The 18,943-nt window shown below is 46.4% G+C and overlaps 1 protein-coding gene across 3 annotated transcripts; it reads right to left on the reverse strand.

Moving 5' to 3' along the window:
• Window positions 1-331: 331 nt before the first annotated feature.
• Window positions 332-18,322, reverse strand: MINAR1 (membrane integral NOTCH2 associated receptor 1). Of its 3 annotated transcripts, none has more exons than XM_059858520.1 (4): window positions 18,100-18,316; window positions 9,256-11,611; window positions 7,551-7,805; window positions 332-4,057 (listed from the first exon to the last, which is right to left on the reverse strand). In XM_059858520.1, the coding sequence occupies exons 2-4, from the start codon at window positions 11,563-11,565 to the stop codon at window positions 3,860-3,862; spliced, it is 2,763 nt and encodes a 920-aa protein (XP_059714503.1). In that variant the 5' UTR covers window positions 11,566-11,611; window positions 18,100-18,316; the 3' UTR covers window positions 332-3,859. The 3 variants fall into 3 exon arrangements, with proteins under 3 accessions (XP_059714503.1, XP_059714504.1, XP_059714506.1); XM_059858521.1 differs by lacking the exon at window positions 18,100-18,316 and adding an exon at window positions 17,933-18,069; XM_059858523.1 differs by lacking the exon at window positions 332-4,057 and having other exon boundaries at window positions 7,643-7,845; window positions 18,100-18,322.
• Window positions 18,323-18,943: the final 621 nt, after the last annotated feature.

The raw sequence follows: 18,943 nt of genomic DNA on the forward strand, positions 1-18,943 counted from the left end.
CAGTTGATATGGCAAAATTCAGTCATGAAATAACCTATAAAATGAAATATGATTAGTGTCAAGAGCTAATCTTCTAGAAGCCCAAACAATGTGATGCAAAGGAGCTTTTAAAAGAAACCAAACAAACTCATTTTTCATTATCTTCTGCCATCTTATTATTTCACAAGCAAGAAATCCATTAGCAATTCTGCCAAGAACTAGATAGGCTGCTTAGTTATCTAACACTGAGACACTCACCTCCCATCGCTATCTTGATGTCCCTGGGAAAAAAAAATAAAACAGGAAAAGCAATGGAGTAATAAATTATTATAACTGTTTCATTAAAACTTAGGACACTGTAATTTTCAAGTTTATTTGGTGTTATATTTAAATGAACCAAAAGGCAACATTGTACAGTAACATTATAAAATAAAATTATTACATAGTACATTAACCAAAGCCCCATTAAAAAAAAAAAATTCCTAAAAAGTCATTTGGGGACATATCCTACTCTTGCTCTTCTGCACACATGATTTATTAAGCTCATTTAAAGCAGCATTCTTATTTTTAGGAAAAGCAAAATGGAATTTGCCCCCAAAATGGAGTATTTTTTCTTATAGTTTTTGCAGTTTCGTTTTATCATGTGTAATATATCAAGTTTATAAGGCATAAATACGAAAAACAGTTCAATATGCTCATCATAATTTTAATTAAGTAATACAATCTAGGACACTTTTTCAATCACACCAAGGATTACAATGTACCTATAGCTTTAATTTCTTTTTTTTTTTTTATACAAAAGTCTATCATATGGTATACAGTTTATTCTAGTTGGTAACTGGTTCACAAGGTGGATCACAATATTCTTGCAGGTTAATATGTCAGGATTTCACCTGGTTTGTACACTCTGTGCAGGCTTCCTCCTTCCCTGGCTGCTCTCCTCCAGCAGCAGCATCCCATTGCTCCATCTCCTTGCCTGTTTCCAGAAGGGCTCTGTGCCAGATGCAAATCCCACTGGGAATGGCCGGGGGTGCACATCCCAGGGGTGCCAAGGAGCTGCCAGGGGCAGCCAGGGAGTGGAGGAGACAGCAGGGCAGTGGCTCACAGAGGTGAGCAGGGAGCCAGGCTCTGCTCTCCCAGCTCCCCTCAGGCTCCTGGAGGGAACCCATGACAAACCACAGTCTGGTGTGTAAGGAAACCACCGACCAATGGAGTGGGTGCCACTGGCTGCTTGTGCAAAGCAAGGAGGGGATAAAGCACCTCAATACATAGGAGGCAGCATGGATGTTTGGGATGTGGAGTGCTTGGCTTGGGCCAGCTTCACATCACCCACAGCTCCATGACCTGCAAAGCCTTCCCAGGATTTTGGGCATCTCTAATGCAAAGACTCATCTGGTGCCAGCTGGATGAGTTGCACAGATAAACCCTGTGATCAGTAACACCTCCCACAGCCATCTCCTACCTCCCCTTAGGCTGATATTTTCTAAAATCACATTACTGAGATGCTCTGGTGAAAACACTGCTGATTTGGGGCTGGGGGCAGCAGGGCCAGAGCATTCATGGCAGTGCCAGAGGGGCTGGAGAGGGCAGGGGGTCTGTCCCCACTCCTCCTGCCCCTCCAAGGGTCTTGTCACTGCTGGTGTGGGCAGATGGGGGATTGACCCTGTGCCCCCACAGGGCCACACTGCTCCCTCCAGCAGCCAAGGAGTGGCAGAGGGCTTCCTGACGTTACCTGAACCAGGAATAGCTTCTTCTACACAGACAATCAACCTCAATTGTGCACGAGGTAAACTGCAGAGCAGTGTCCTCCAGAGTGTTTTTCCCATGTCTAATATTAGATATCTTGCTGGCAGCTCTGAATTGTCCCCAGAGGTTTCTCTACCTGCCTATATTTACTACGCTCGGATCCTGAGCTCCTGTGCTCAGGTGCTCTGAATCACACCATAACCAAAGGCAGCCTAAAATAGACAGTGTGAATTGCTCCCTCCCTGCTGTGGCTCCATCCTGCAGCATCTGGGAGGAAAGAGGAATTAGCTTACTATTATGAATGGGCCAAAGTCACAGAATTTGGGTCAGGATTCAGGCCAGGCAGGCACAGGTTTTGTCTGTGGGCCTATTCTTGTTCTCTGTTTGCTGATGGGACATCCAACCCTGTGCTTACAGTTATTTTTCTGATAGATCAACAGTCTCAGGAATCACCTATCCCTAAATAAAGCACAGCACGTGAGCAGCACATAAACAGCTCTCCAGCTCAGGAAAGAACTGACACACATCTAAAGTCACAACAAAGCCTTCACCTCCCACACACCCTTCCCTCAATACTTTTTTTAAACCAGTCAGAAACAAACAGAGAGTGCAGCACATCCCAGAGAGGCAGAGGAAGGAGCATCCAGTGCTCTCTTAGCTGCTGTGTCATTGTGTAGGGAGGCTGCTTCTGAAGGAACCAAAATTACCCTACATAAAGAGCATTCACTAAAAGAATCTCCTTCCCCTTGGAGGACCAGCAAGATCACACTATTTCCTGAATATCCATATTTTTTTCTTTTTTTTTTTTTCTACACTTGACAGAAGAGTAATACTTTCTGGGTTTTTTGCTTTCACTAACCATGACAGGCAATTTCTGTCCCAGCTTGAGAATTCCATCAAACCTGCTATTTGCATTTGGGATAAAGCATCAAATGGACATTTCCCATGGGATACAGACTGCTTGCTGTCCAGTAGATTAAACCAACATTCTTAAGTACATTAGCAAGAGGGAAGCAAAGGATCTCCCTGTGCTGAATGCATTGCACCAGCAGCAAGTTTCTACCAGTGCTGAGAAATTGTGCCCTTAATGTAAGTGCTCAGTAACCACCAGCCCTGCTGCTTGAGGAGCACTCAGAACTGTATAGAAGGCTTGCAGGAAAAGGACCTCCATTAGTACCCATTATGCTGTGATTTATGTTATGGGCTTAAAATAGCAAAAAATTAAACAGTGCTATTTAACCTAGAGTCTAAAAAAAGGCACAAAGACTTTGTGGAAATAAAACTTGTAACTGTTCAGATTACATTTCCAAGAACTTTAACAGAGTGTTGCTTTGATTTGCTAGCTTTTCTTGCTGGCAGGAGTGAAATTGAGACAATTTCACTGTCTGCAGAGGTAAAGAATACCCTTTTGGCAAGGCAAGTTTGCCAGCTCTATGTAAATGTTATTCAACAGAAGTAACTAAAACCCCTTGTGATTGCTTTAAAACATAATCTTTTTGGTCTGCAGCACATTGCACTTAACTAAGTACTCAGTGATGATAGAGTGGGTCTTAGGGCAAGACCAAATACAAAGAGCCCTTTTTAATCTGAACGTAGGAATGAACTCTGTTCACAGCTACACAGTCTGCTTTTGAACAAATGATCATGAAATACATAAATACTATAAAATAAATACAATACATTCAGATTGGAGAGAGCTGTTAAGACTTCCCTAGCTCCTCAATGTAATGCATATAGAACATTCCCTTCTATACAGTGCTACCTCCATGTACCCACACCTCCTTTAAATGCAACATAGCTCAGACAGCTTTCCTCTCTTGCCTGGATTCTCATTAGTCTCTGATTCTGTAAAACATTTTATGATTCCTTTAGGAAAAAAAATATTGCACTTCTAAAAATGCATAAAAATTGAACCGAGTTCCCATTAACTCCACCACACAGTCTGTTATTTAAAATAGGACTTTTCCAAAAATGTTTGTCTGGCTGTTCTGCGTTCTGCCTCCATTCTCCACCGGGATATCCTCAGAACATCGTCCCTTAGCGAACTCCTCCCAGTTTTGCCAGCAGCCATTTGACACACAGCGTGAGCTATCCGAGACACAGGTGGCTGGGGGTCACAGGGGTGTGCCCAGGCTCAGGATTTCATGGTGCAGATGGGCACCACAATGACCAGGATAACCGTACAAGCGGCCGCTGCGATCAGGGCAGCGATCTTGCAAACCTTTGCCCTCCTGAACTCGGCTTCTTTCCGTTTCAGCAAGGAATCGTAGCCAGGAGTGTAAATGTCTTCCATCCAGTACTCTAAGTTGTTTGGGTTTAAAGATTCTTGAGTCTAAAAATCAAAAGGAAATGGTTGTTAATTGTCTGGGGTCTGCCATTAATATAAAAAGTGAACAAAGCAGATGTGTCCAACTGCACCTGGATCTGCTGTCAAGATAAAGTGGGTTATTGCCAGTTCTCACACCCCTTCATCTCCTGGTCCCAATTCCATAAACCTGATGAAAGTTGCAAAAAAAAAAAATACTGCAAAAAATAGACTCCTGCAACATTAAGATTCTGCTCCAAAATCCCTCATGTACCTCTGATTTTCCGGAAACTTCGTCATCTTGGATGGCATTTAAATAAGATCTCTTTAATCTGCTCGACAGCAGAGGTGTCAGCAAGTGCCGGCCTGTTACTGTTAATAATTTTTAAATTATTAAAGCTCAGCTGATGGGAAAGGTTCTTAATATATGCTCCTCATGCACTACATTTTATAAAGCTAACCCTAATTTTGTCACCATGATTTGCTTGCAGGGCATGATAACCCAGCCTCATCCAGCAGCCAGCCCTGCTGCAGGGGCAATTTACAGACCCTCCTCTGGAATGGCATTGCCTGGGGACACAGGCAACCTGCAGAACTTCATCAGTATTTCCATCTGAATTACTTATTTTTTATGTCTTACAGCTTTTTGTTCCTAAGTATTTATGAGCTCTTAAAGCTCTCCATTTCAACCTTGCTTGTTTTTTCCCCCTTTTAACCTCTATTTTAAAACTGGGGAAACCAAAAGTCTACACATTATATTGAACTTATCAGCAGAAAGGAGTAAAGCAAAAAGAACATTTTGAAAAATGACAGCATTTCCCCAAAGCTGTCTCCTTTATCTGAGGCTCCAAAAGCCCATTTCTTTTTAAAAAAATGAAAAAGATTCCATATAAAAATATTACAGTGAGAATACCCTAACACACACCATTTCTGTTCTTGTAACAGTTCTGATCCAAAGCTTGTTGGACTCTGCAAAGAAACTCCAGCTGACTTGAGAAGGATTTGACTAATCCTTTAGCCTTTAATTGACTAATTCAGACTTTGTGGCCACGAGCTATTAGCTGAAACTTTGCTTTTCCTGATAGCAGCATTTGTTTTATGTAAAGAACTACTAAAAGAAGCAATTCTATGGCTATCTCAGAAATAAACAATGAAAATTGAGCAATGGTTTTATGATCATTTCATGGGCAACTCTGTGATAGTGTTAGGATGCTGAAACAGAGGCACCTGTGATTGTATCTTTAGGGCTTTGAATGACCTGCTTCAGCCTTGTGAAAAAAGGCAGCAATCTCATCTCTAAAGGCATCAGAAAATAGCCTGATACTGTTTGATCCCAGTGGATCATCATACACAAAGCAAAGCAATGACTCTCACACAGAGCCCACACCTGGGACAAGCTTTGGGCCTGACTAGTTTTGCAATTTCTTGTTTTGGAGGAAGACCCAGCAGACTTGTCAGGCTCCAGGAGAAATTTTAAGTAAACAAAGGCAGAAAACCCCCAAAGATAGGCATAGTATGCTCCAAGGAAATTGCAGTTTTGGACCCATCTGCCTTGGCATTGACCTTTTAACTACTTCAGAAGGAAGATGCATTATTTAAAAGGCCCATTACTGTTAATCAGCTTCCTTTCCCATTTCATTGCCAGACGTAGGAATGTTCATTAAGGCATAATGTATTTACTTTCAGTTCTAATAAACTTAATCACTGGGAAAAAAAACCCCACTCATCAGTCTGTGTCTATTTTTTAAGTTTGTCAGTAAGCTCCATTATAAAGTCTAGACATGGGCTTTGCAGGGGAGATGCAATTCTGACAATCTTTTTGGAGGGAGAGAATCAAACCAGTAAACTTCTATCACCTTTATCCTAAAGATAAATGATGGCAATAAGCCGATTTCTCTGGTTTGCTCACAGTCATGCAGAGCTGCTTACAGAGAACAAAACAGCCCAACGAGGAGCAGATGGAGAACACTTCTCCCAGAGGGGCTTTGCTTCCAAATATCACCTCCCTTATTGCCTCACACAGCAGGTAAGTGATGCTTTGTGACTGCCTGCTGCAGAGGAACCTCTTCCAGCCCATTCCTACTCTAGCACACACCCTGCAATGACAGGGTTAGGAATTTAGTAAGCCCTCTAAAGCTTTTAAGACCCAAAAAGCAGCAGGGAGCTGAGGCAAGATGCAGCCTGCTCCCTATGCTGCTTGGTTTCTCTCTGAGTGCACTTTAGCCACAGCAAGGAGCAGGGGCTGGTGAGGACAGGGAAGTTTGCATGAGCCAAGCAAGGAGGTGAATTTGTTGTGCACAAATTCCTGCACAAACGCTCATGGCAGTTGCACTACAGCACTGTGTGGGTGATGGTTTCAAACCCAAATCAGCCAGCTCGGGGTCCTGAGGCACAGCATCCCGATGCTTTCCTAGGGATTAGTCTGATAGGTATGGAGCTGGCTTAGGTACCTCAGCACTGAGCCATTGAGGGCTGGCAGGGAGCAGCAAAGTCTCAGACTCTTCCACGCTGCTTCCCCTGGCAGACAAGCTGTGGAGACAAGCAGACTCCCTCCTGGAGCACAGCTGCACCCCACAGACTGCTGCCCACAGCCCGCAGAACCCAAAATGCCTGAGGTCAGCAGTCCTACATTCTACTGTCAAAGTGCATATAAAGGATGCACAGTTATTTGCAGATCAGTGTGCATTTCATTGTGTGACACATTTTGGGTTTCAAGACCAAAAAATGCAACATTTTTTTGGTCTTTATGCATTTTGGATGTCATCCTTCAGGTCTCCTCTTTAAACCTCTGCTCAGATATCTTCCTTTCTAAAAGATGTGTTGTGTTTACCAGACTACACAGGGTATCCATTGTGGGTGCTCACTTTTTGTCAGGTTTGTGATTTTGTGTCGGGAAAACATTAAAATTTGAATGTGTCTCCTCTGCTTGTTGCACAAGAGCCTGCACACTTCCAAGCTGAACCAAAATGCAAACTAGACACAGCATTAGTTGCCTGGCTGGTTTCCAACAGCCACTTCAAAGCTTCCAGTGACATGTTTCAAAACCAGTCATGGTATTGAAGTTCTTCTACAAGTATTTGATGTCTTGTGTTCCTAGTAAAATGGGAAAAAAAAAAAACCCAAACCTAACATTGCAATTCCCTGTGAATAATTCAGAGACAGAGGAAAAGGCAGCAGTCCCAGCTCCTGCACCACTCTGCCTTGCTGCAGTTAGGGACCAGCTCACCTCTGCACTCCCTTATTCCCCAACTCTTCTTTAGAGCTACTAAAGCCATGATGGCTTAGAAGATGTCTCTCCATTGCAGAATAAGCTGGGAGCATCAGTCTGTCAAGGATCACCATTCAGAAACAAAACATTCACATTCTTCATCGTCCCTGGCCAGGATGGATAGGGATCAGCAAGATAAGAGGCTCAACAATCCACAGCTCTTTCCTGAGCTATCCAAATCCCTTCTTAAATGCATATTCTGGCAACATCCATTTGCAATCAAGCCATTCAAATTAAACAAATGAGACTCACTTGTAGATCCAAGGCTGCAATCTTGCCTTTATCCCCCGAATTCCTCGTGTATTCCTCTATGGTCCATGATGGCTGGGCACGTTTCACTTCAGCCAGCTCTGTCAACCTCATGTCTGTGTAGAGAGGGTTGCTTTTCATGTGTGACTTGAGTGATGCAGGGTAGGGATGAGGACTAAAGACTTGTTCAATCAAGAAAGCGTCTTTTGGCTGTTTAGAGAGTCTATGTGGCTGTGGGATTTCATATTGCCTGTCTGCCTGCAATAGGGTTTAAAAGAATTTGAGAGAAAAAACAAGACTATGAGGGGGTTAAACACAAAAGACAGAGATATTCCTTTCAGAAGAATCATATGATAAAAAGCAGACCAGCTAGGATAAAGGGTTTGGACGACCTTCATCCATTTGCCCACCTTCTCCTCACAAACATACCAAAGAGGTATTGAGGTATTTTACAGACACAACTCCAACATGAACACAATGCTGATGTAGCAGAAGAAATTTAGGGTTTGTGCTTTTCAGAGATCAAAAAAATATTCTGAAACTGGCCCTGACATCCAGAAAAGCTGATCTGTAAAAGCTGAGAGACACAAGCAGGCTTCCAGGTTTCTGTTTCCAGATCAAATCCTAACGTGAATTATTCTTCAGGGATGCCCCCCACCCGACCCTGCAGCATCTGTGACACCATCCAGTGTCAGCCACAGGCCACTTAAGGAGTCTGGGAGGGACTCTCAAAATCAGCATGTCATCCTAAGCAATGTACACAAAAGCCAAGGTTTGGGATGACTAAGGATGGCCTTCCTCCCCTCTGCAGTCTAGCTACAACCCATGGTGTGTGGTTTCCTGTTCACCCAATTGCACTTCTTTCCACCAAACCTCTTCCTCTGTGTCCTCAACCCTTCTCTGCCCCCACACCCCATTGTAGAAGGCACAGCAAGCCTGTTGTGTGGTCACAGCTGACAAGGGGCTGCAGGACCCCCTCCCCAAACAGGAACAAGCACCCACCCCTGCAGTTTCACAGAGCAGCACCCAGAGCCCTGCACAGGGGCAGCCAGGACTTCCATGGGGTCAGTAAAGGGGGCACAGGGAAGCTGCTGGGAGGATGGGCAGAGTTTTTCTGCCCAGCCAAACCAAGAGCACAGCCATGCTGCAGTTCCATAACAGGAGGCTTGACTGATTTAAATGACCATGAAAGTCAGATAGAGAGAACATAACTACAATGAGCATCTCACAGCACAAATACAAGGGTTTTTTTCCTTGAGGGATTTGAATCCATGAATCTATTTTGTTGGCTTTTAAATATGTACATATTTCTCTGATAAAAGCCATCACAATTCAATTTCAAAATATCCCTTCTAAAACAATCTCTAGACAATTTCAATTTTCCCCACACCCTTTCCACCAAGGTAATTACCAGGCCTCCTTATCTTGCTGCAGATGATGAAGAATACCATCACCTTCCCAAGATGTCACCCGCATTACCACCCTTTCTTTGCAAAAAAGCAAAGCTTTTGAGAAGCAACTTGGCCATTTTGCAGCTGCCAAGCAAGAACCTACAGGTACAAAATCACTCAATTATGATAACAATAAAGGCAGGCATAACATGGCAAGGCAAAACATTGTCATACCCCGAGGCTTGTGATGACTATGGAAGGCATTCATAACCGCATTATTTTTAAGCATTTATTATGTGAGTTAAAGTTGAAATTACCTCTTTAGATTTCCTGTGCCAGTCCTTATTTTCTCCTCCATCTCTCTCTTTCACCTCCTCCTCTGTAATGCCAACTTGGTTGGTGTAAGTAATAGCTCTCCAGTCTCGGGGAGAGTTTGAAATACTTGCTATTTTGGATTCGGTTGCACTGTTTTCTTCTGTTAGTGATCTTGATGATCTCCTAGTAAACAAACTTTTTTTTAAGGCTTTTACTCGAAGACTCTCACTATTACTTCCACTGGCATCTGAACAGCACCATTCTGGATTATTCTCCAGTTTGCCTCCGTGAGGAGTATTGTGGCACTGAAATATCTGCGGGGAGTTGCTCTCATCTGACGCAGCATCGCTTGTCAAAGAGTTGAGATCTATTTGTACACTGACCTTCTCTGGCTGCTGGATTTTTTGATCCAGCTTGCTTAATTTTCCCAGGACTTGAGAGATTTCTTCTCGGACACCTGAGAGAGATTCCAGTTTCTTCTCTATTTCACCAATCCTCAAGACTAATTTGCAGACACTCGTTTTCAGTTCATCATCTGTGTTACTGACATCTGTCCTGACCACTTTATCCAGTTTGTTACAGGCACTCCCATTGGAGATCTTAGTCAAATTGTGCTCAGGTGAGCTCTCACAGTCTGATTTATGCACCTGAGACAAGGAACCAGTGCTGTTGTAGCAAGAGGACTGCATCACTCCCGTGGACCCGCTGATACTCATGTCATCCAAGAACCTGAAAATGTCACTGATGTCATCGCTCACGATTTCGGAGTCGTCATCCGACTGCTTCAGAGAGTGCCGCTCGCCGTACTTGGCTTGGCCTGCTGCACACAGATCCTTGCATTTCTTGTGCTCCAGAACCTGCTGCTCCGTCTGTGTCCCAACACTCATGGTCCTGTCAATGCTTAAGATCTGTACAGAAGTACAGTTAATGCTTTTATCCTTAAACTTTTTGACTGGCTCGTGTTTCTCCACATCTAGAATGGAAGGAATTTCCTTAGGTTTATGCCCATTGGGTTTCACAGCATAGTTTGCCTGCATAATTGGTTGCTGATCTTTTGCATTTAGGTAGGACTGATGCCTGTCAACTGAAGGAAAGTTTGGAGATGGATTGCTCGAACTCTGGTATCGAGGTTTCTCTTCAGACTGCTTCCTATTAAAAAATGAGCGTTCAAAGTCAGGGACCTCCTCAGTATTTAAACTCCAGCTTTTAGCTGGCCAGGCAGTTTGTTTGGTTGGCTTTCCAGTCCACTTTTTGGTTTCCTGTGGTCCAAGAACAGTAGTTGGGCCAAAATATGTTGAAGCTTGAAGATCATCTAAACTTTCATGCTTCACTCGCCTTTTGTCCGGTATAGGAGAATAAATTGGATTCAAGTACTGGCTGCTGTATGGCATTTCAAAGCTATGATTGAAGAAAGTCTGCTTAGAGCTTTCTTTCCTGTTCTGGGGCTCTCTGTGTCCATCTTCTGGTGTTTTGTTGGATGGTATTAAGTTGGGAGATATTGTAATCAGATTATGAAAATCTTCTTTGAATATATTTCTTTTCTGGACACACGACTGCATCATGAACGGCTCATCATTCGAAATGAAAGTTTCTTTTAAGCCTGCACTTATCGGCAAGGAATCCTGGTCTGAAATAGATTCATTTTCAATGTTCATGGGGAAGTAGGTACTCTGCATCTCACATGGTGGGGATGTGGCGATGGAGTAGGACGCCAGTGCCTGCAGCCTGTCCAGAGAGGCAGCCCGGCCCTTCACGTCCTTATTAACACCGAGCAAGAAGTTGGGTTCTGATGAGGGGACAAACTGCTGGCAGTCTTTGCAGTCCATCTTTCTGCACTTCGAAGACCTTCTGACTGGAAAGCCCCGGTTAAAGTCCTGGTCATTGAGCTCACAGTTGGGCACGCAGTCAGGCACACAGTCTGCCACATTGCAGATCTCTGTGTCAGACCTGCAGGACTCAAAGGACTCCTTCTTCTTCACTTTGTGCCTTGCAACTGGAAGCTTCTCCTTGGCCACTCCCCCATTCATTTGTATGAGGTTGAATATTGTTACTATATCTGCTGCAACCATGATTTTCTTTGATTGCTGATTGTTTACAGTGCATCTCATTTTGTCTTTGAACAAAGTCGCTGGGAAATTAGGATCCAGGCAAGCAGTGTAAAACAGCACACTTCTGAGCTTGGCCAACTGGGATAAATCAAACCTTGCACAGAGGGACTTGCAGAGATCCTGGTAAGAAACAGTATTCTGCTTTGTGTCCAGCTCCTCCAATATCTTCACCAGGAAGAGTGAGGATTCCTGGCTGGACTCCATGGCTGAAGCGTATTTTGCAGTTTAGCCTGGAAATCACGTTCCACTTCTACAGCAACACAAAAAAGATTGTAAGTCACCCACAGGTAATACCCAGGGCCTTGCAACTCAGAGATGGGGCCTGACTCCCTAACCATACCATCCAGGGCTTGCTTTTATAACCCATCCTCATGCTCTGAACTTCAGGCTACAATCCCAGCATCCAATAAATCAATACTTAAATGGAATCAGGGTTTTATCTGAGGAGGCTCCTTTATGCCAATGTCTACTAAAGCAACCAAGTGAACAAACAGAAGTAGCTTTGGAGAGGCTGAACTAATGGCAGATAGACAATAGCCTGCACAGAATTTCTTACCATCTTATGAGAGGTTCAAAGCACAGTTTAAGCACCAAATTGTCTGCAATCATTTCCATCCTAGCCTAACCAGGGCTGATCTACTGCACCATGACATGTTTTCACATCTGAATGCAAAAGGCTCTGAAGAAGATTTTCTGTCAATAAACTTCTGACATGTTTTTAGAAGTTATCTGAGAGCACCATAATTGCCATCTTGCTTACTTTAATCCATTATTTTCTCCTCTGCTCTGAATTACCTCCTTTGGATACTCTGACGTATTTTTTTTTCCAGAAATACCTCTTCAGGAATGGAAAATTTGCCAGGTCCCACGTGAAAAGTGTGTGTGGGCCCCATTTCAGCCATAAAGTCCAAAATTTAAAGAAGAACAGAAGGAGTTAAAAAAAAAATCTTACTGAACCTTGAAACCAATCCAGCAGATACTAGAGGGCTGGCTGCCAATCAGGATGGATTTGAAGACAGAGAAATATCAAGGACAGAGAACATCCTCTTCAGTGATGTGCTCCCAGTGAAGCCTAGAAGTGCATTTCCATTCACCATCCCAAATTGACAGGGCAGAGGTGAAGAGCAAAAGCTTCACATTTATGTGGATAACAGGAATAGCTTGAACAAGCACAGCTAACACTAGCAAACATCTTGGGGAGAATATAAACCCCTGCACTTTCAGAATTGAAAACAACCTTTAGCTATTATGGATTAGGAAAGGATGTTGATGATTTTTCATCCTTCTATTGTGAATATCCATGTTGGTGTCTCTGCTGCTGGCTACTAGGAAAGACAGAGCACAGGCTGATGCAGTCTGCCAATTGCTATGTTTGGTCACTCTGTCTTTGTTATTCTTTCTGATAGGAATGACAGAAATCTTCTCAGTTTCCCAAAAAGGTATGTTATCTTCCCCCATTCACTGCCACCCTTAGATGACCCCTGGAAGTGGCCTCTCCTCCATCAAGTGCAGAATATCCACCCAAATGGCAAAGCACTGAAGTCAACATTGCAAGGTTTATTATTACTCATTCTAAAAGGCACCTTCTGGTCAAAGACCTCAGGACTCCTGAGCACCACTCCAGAATCCAGGGCTCCTGTTTCATCTCCTGCCCTGACATCACACATCAGTGATTGCTATCAGTGTCAGAAGCCAGAGTACTTCAGCTGTCATAACAAATAGTCACCCAAAAGAATACAAAACAAGTCTCCATACGAACTCGGTTGTTTATTTAAATAACATCTCTCTACTGTGTGTGATCAGGAGCTGAGCAGCAGCAATGTGAATGTATTTCTGTGATTGTAAACACAGCTCTCAGAAAGCAATGGCTACAGGGATTTTCCAACACCTCTGCTGCATGCATGTTTGCTTTTAAAGCTCCTGTATTATGCATAGCAGCACAACACTTCTGCCAGCTGACAAAGGAGAAAAAATGTTTTACTGTTCTGTGCTCAGCTCTAAGAAGTAATGCAAAAGCCTGGAAGAGGGTGCTTGCATCCTTTTTCTCTCAAAGAGTGTGCTTGGAGGCACAGACTCTTTCCCAGCCTGCCTTTGCATTTCTCTGATATGTCACCATTAATGATGCTCCCATGCTAGGTCCAAACTCTGTTTGTTACCACCAAGGCTACCAAGTTCTCACAGAATAAACTTCACCTGTGGAGCTCAGAGACATTCCCAGCTGACATGGGGCTGGCATTCCAAGTCAATTTTCTGCATGCTATAAATCTGCCACTTGGGACAGGAGTGAAAATATGTCTTTTTATCACCTCCAGGCTGAACACCAGCAAAAGCAACTATCTCCTCCTATTTGTAAATTCACAGCTTCTTGCCAGGCCCTCACCTGGATATACATTTTCACATCCTGATGCACACCCTGCCCTTGCCTGCCAGCAGCCTGCCTTCTCCCCACTCACACTCCTGCTAAAACACCCAAGTAGCCAGTTTGCACTAATGTATTTTTAAAAGTGTCAACCCATTTTGTTCCCCACCCTTCTGTCTTTACTCTCTCATCCCAGTGAGGATATCCTAGGTACAGCTTCTTGAAAATCTTTGCTTTGCACCAAGCCATTCTTTGTGCCATCAGAGGTTTTAACTTCAATTCAGGTTCTAAACACTGTGACTCTGGTAAAACTCAGGTGCAGCCTGATTTGCAAGGCTGCTGAGTGAAGACAAGCCCAGTAAGTTGAGTGGAAGCCCTGCTGCATACCCCCAGTCTCATGTTGCTCGTACTCAGCACCAACCAGGACCCTTGTTTTGGGGACCCCAATCCATACACAAGCAGAAAGGCAGAGGCACTGAAGCACAGAGCCAAAGCAGGAGAGCCCAGCTAGGCTGGGTTAGCTCAGTCCCACCCCTGTGCTCCCAGACCCAAGCCTGGCAGGTGACAGTCAGCTATAAAGCAGTGAGAGGTCAGGGACATGACAGAGGCTTTGAGGCAAGGGTGACCAGGAGAGAGCTGAACCTGCTCAGATGGGAATTCAGCCAGTTCATTCAACTGAGACTCAGCTATGGGAGGTGGAAACTGAAAAGGCAGGTTGCAAACTCAGATATAGGCCTTGAGGAAAAGAAAGCTAGCTAGGAGCTGGAATCATTTCTTCTTCACCCCTTGGCTGTTCACTAATAGCTTTTTGGTGTGAGAGAATTTTAGGTGTGAAAGATATCTCTGGGCTTCAGCCTGAGCATGGAAATTGGTGCTCCCTTGTGCCAGAGCATCAGAAACATTGCTGCTAGTGGAGCAACAACAGACTGGGGCTGTGAAGAACAGGATGTACTACCCCTAAGGATAATATATAAGGGCCTTGGAATCTTGTTTCCTGGTTCAGGGATGTAAAAACCTGGTGCCAGAATTTTTAGTGGCACATTAAGCTCCTCTGCCTCTTGTCAAGCCTCCTAACAGCCTGCGACAAAGACAGGTGCTTCTTGGCAGGCCAGCCCAGGAGCTGCCACGTCCCAGGTGCCAAGCACTTGGCCAAGCACCATCTCAGCCATTATGTCCACGTTCATTCAGTATCTCTCAAAGCAGGACCAGAATAGAGCTAGACATGGCACAGAAATGCAGAGCACTGAAATGAGCGCAGGAAGGCCTTTTAAAGAGGGTACAGGGTCACGAGCCAGTCAAAAGCAGCAAAGCAAATGGAAGCACCCACAGCAAGAGCAGCAGCACAGGGTCTCCTCAGATGGCCTCCATTCCACCAAGGTCCTCGTGCCTTACCCTCACTGCCAGTGGCCACACACACCCTCCAAACCCCCCCTCAAACTGACTTTGGTCTCCAGACACATGGAGCCCCCCAGAGAAAAGGATGGGATCTGGCTAATTTATCTTCACCAAGACCATCTCTGACCAAAGGAGCCACTTAACATTTCATCCCTAATGATTTTGTTATATTAACATTGGAAGGGTCGCTTTGACTCAGCTTCCTGAGATTTGACATTTGCTGCTCTAATAGCACAATTATATCCCAGCATGGGCTTTGGAGCATCAGATTGCACAGCCAGTCGATGGGGGCTGGCTCTCCTTGCACACAGATGAGCTCCAGACTTACCACAAATCGATGTCTTTTTGCCCTGCACCAGGAGCAATGAACTGAGCTCTCATCTTACCACTAACCCACTGTCTCAGCCTCTGGAGGAGAAGTCCAGGAATATTACAATTGCAAGCTCCATCCCCAGAGGAGCTCTCTGCTGCACAAAGGGAATACACTGTTCTATTTTCTGGTGTCTTTAGGAACCAAGCCTCCATGAAACCTCTCCCCTGTGGCTCTCCAGACCAGGGGAATCTGCAGACTCTCTCATGCATCCTGCTTCCTTGCAGGAAAGCCAGAATGCACCTCCCATCCTAACCACCTCCCAAATCAGCAGTGAGGTGGGGGTGCTCCCCTCATCTCCTGCCTACCCTATAAATTTGCCATCCACAGGAATTCATGAAATTAGTACTGCTTCCCAGCTGCCCTGGCTGCTTTGCTGTGACTCCTTCAGCCCAAACCCTGCCCTGCCAAATGGTCTGAGGGCAGCACACACTGAGGCAGATAAACCCCAGCACAGGATTCAAGAGACAGTCCCACCACTCGACTTCCCTGAGCAGCTGCAGGGTGGCAAGGTGCCCTGCACGAGTCTGAATCACGGCCACTGGCACACAGACCACGTTATCTTCCTCTCTTATTTCCTCCTTCATTTCCTCCCCTGTTCTTTGCACCACTGACATTTGCTCTCCCCATCTCCCAATCTCCACAGCAGGTGCAGCTAACACACAGATGTGCCTCTCCCTTTGATTTGCCAGCCAAGAGGGAAACAGCATCCTTGTTTTGTTCCCCCCACGGTGACAGACGGGCCACCCCGGAACACCACTACAGCAACGCAGCAGCAGAGTGATCCTTGCATAAATCCCCTCAGAAAGAGCCAGCTACTTCAGCACAGCAGAACATTAATACAGAGCCAGTGATATGCTGTTTTACTATTAACTTGAGCTCATAAATCATTCAGCCTGCCTTCCCACCACCAGATACTATAAAACAAGGCAGGCAATGCTTGCCTCACATGAAATGTAACCTGTCGAGACGGAATTCAGTTTTCGTTTTCTCCCACACTCATAAATCCATTTCTCTGTCAAAACATTAAGAAATTTCTGATGAAGGAATAGGGACCTCGAGCCCCATCTGGCTTCCACTGCACACAGACACGGGAGCTGGCACTCAGGGAAACAATGCCCATTTCCACACACCTTATTCCTCCTCCTCCTCCCTCCAGCCTTCTGCCGCTCATTAAAAAGAAAACTAAAACACACACTTTGGAGCCCTGCCCGTGCAATGGCAACTGCTCCTCTCCACCTTTCATTGACGAGAAAAGTCCTCCTGAGCAGTCTGACACAGGCTGTCTCCTCCGGACCGTCTCCTCGGCTGCGCAGGAGCAGGGTGGGCTCAGTCCCTGGGGCAGGAGGAGGTGGGTGCTGGCTGCCTGCCGTGGTTTTTATTCACTCCTTCAGAGCCGGAGGGAAGGAGCCCCTGCATGCCGAGAGCCCACGGTGCCTGTGCACCCGCTCTGGCCAGCGGCTTGCTGCTGCTGTGCACGGGAAGGATGCACACCCCGCATCTCCCGGGCATCCCGCCGCCAGCCTCTCCGGGGGTCACCGGGGGTCGCTGGGAAGAGCACGGGAAGAAGCTGCTGTTTTCTGGCTCTTATCTTGCGTGAATGAGCCCTGGGAAACCGCGCTTTACAAACCCAGCTCCTTGCCAGAGGCAGGCTCTGCTGTAAAAGGACTCTGCACAACACTTCAGGTTCCCCAACGCCCCAGAATTCAGCGGTTTTTAAAGGGTCTGAGTGCCTAAATTAATAGGGAACTTGTGGATAAAAGCAGTGGACCCTCACGGCTGTGCGAGAGCTCAAGTCGAACGGGGTTTGCCATTGATTTTTCTTGCACAGTAACATTAGGCTGATTATTTGCATGGTTCAGTTATGCAATCCAGGTTAAGGTATCTCCACGATCTGGGAAAGTGCAAACAATCATTCTAAAACTGTGAAATAAATTACTGGAATTATTACTGCATCATATATTCTTGGCCCATTCAGACACACACAAATACTGACCTCCCAATACATTATTAGAGCACATCCAAGCCACATTTGTACCAGAATTTTTTGTATAAGGAGACACCATTAAAAATACTGACAGACAAACACAAAAAAGTCTAATTGAATTAAATGTGTGCAATTTATCCCATCTGTGGGCAACCTGGATTTTTGCACAGCAAGTCTGTAACAACCTCACTGCCACCCTGTTCCCTTGCCCCAGTGGGTCCAGTTTCCCTGATCCCCATCCCGTCAGACTCCGTTTGGGGGTTGGGGTCCCTGGGGCTCAGCCCATGGGTCACCCACTTGCTCCTCTCGAGCAGATCCGGATGTGCGGGACTAAAGTGGAGCTGCCAAAGTTCCAGACGGAGTTTCACGATTTTGGAGCACCCCCTTTCCTAGAGAGCTTAACAAAGAGGCAGGACCTCGGGGCACCGGTGGGGACCACAGGGGCTGAGGGGTCTCTTACCTGCACTTACTCCTCCTTCTCCCAGCCGGGGGGAGCCGGTGCTGAACCCGCTTCACACCGCTGGGTTCTCAGCGCATCCCTGGGGCTGAAGAGCATGGGGGGCTTGTCCTCGGCGCCCCTCTCCCCCAGCGCACCGCCCCGCGCCCCCTCCCGCACCTGGGGCTCACCTGCGGGCTCCGCCTGCCTCCGGCGCGGGGAGCGCGGCCGTCAGGGCTGCATCTGCCGCTGCAGCAGCCGCTTCCCGGCCAGGAGGAAGAGGATGAGAAGGAGGAGGAAGAGCCCGAGCCTGAAGCCCCAGCAGGATGCCATAGCGCCGGGCTGCGCTGACAAAGGCGGCAGCAGGTTGGCATGGGAGGAGGGAGAGAGGGCAGGGAGGGGAGGAGAGAGGAACGAGAAGGAGGGGAGACGGGAGGGAGGGGGCTGCACAGGCCGAGCCTCCCCGCACCGCCCCCCGGTCCCGCTGCCCCGGCCGGCCCCGGGCGCTGCGGCAGCGGCGGCACCGGCTCCGCAGGGACCGGGCGCGGCGGGTGGCGGAGGGGCCGAGACTCCGCTTCTCTAAACCATTATATCCCTATTATTTTTATCATTCGGGTGAGTCGCGGCGCTCCTCGGGGCGGGGAAGAGCGCTCGGCTCCAGCCGCCCCGCCAGCCCCGCTGTCCGGGCAGGGGACAGCGCCTGGCGCAAAGGCGGGCAGGAAAGGCAGGAAAGGGGGTGCCCAGCGGGAAAGGAGCCGACTCTTCCCAGCCGGGGACATGGAGAGCAGCAGTCTGAGGAGGAGCGGCTGAGGGAGCTGGGGCTGTTCAGCCTGCAGGAAAGGCGAGGCAAGGGTGACTTTATGGCTCTTTACAACTCCCTGAAAGGAGCTGGTAGCCAGGTAGGGGTTGGTCTCTTGTCTCAGGTAACAGGCGACAGGGCAAGAGGAAACGGCCCCAAGTTGCACCAGGGGAGGTTGAGGTTGGATATTAGGAAATACTTCTTCACTGGGAGCTGAAGGCAGGAACAGAATGCCC

The sequence above is a fragment of the Haemorhous mexicanus genome, chromosome 13 (genome assembly GCF_027477595.1).
Source record: "Haemorhous mexicanus isolate bHaeMex1 chromosome 13, bHaeMex1.pri, whole genome shotgun sequence".
NCBI classification, from domain to species: domain Eukaryota; kingdom Metazoa; phylum Chordata; class Aves; order Passeriformes; family Fringillidae; genus Haemorhous; species Haemorhous mexicanus.

Coding starts and splice junctions, on each gene's coding strand:
- MINAR1 (XM_059858520.1), bottom strand. CDS start 11,565: ATGGAGTCCAGCCAGGAATCCTCACTCTTCCTGGTGAAGATATTGGAG. Junction 7,806..9,255: donor GGCACAGGAAATCTAAAGAG/GTAATTTCAACT, acceptor ACCCTATTGCAG/GCAGACAGGCAATATGAAAT. Junction 4,058..7,550: donor TTGCAGCCTTGGATCTACAA/GTGAGTCTCATT, acceptor TTTGATTTTTAG/ACTCAAGAATCTTTAAACCC.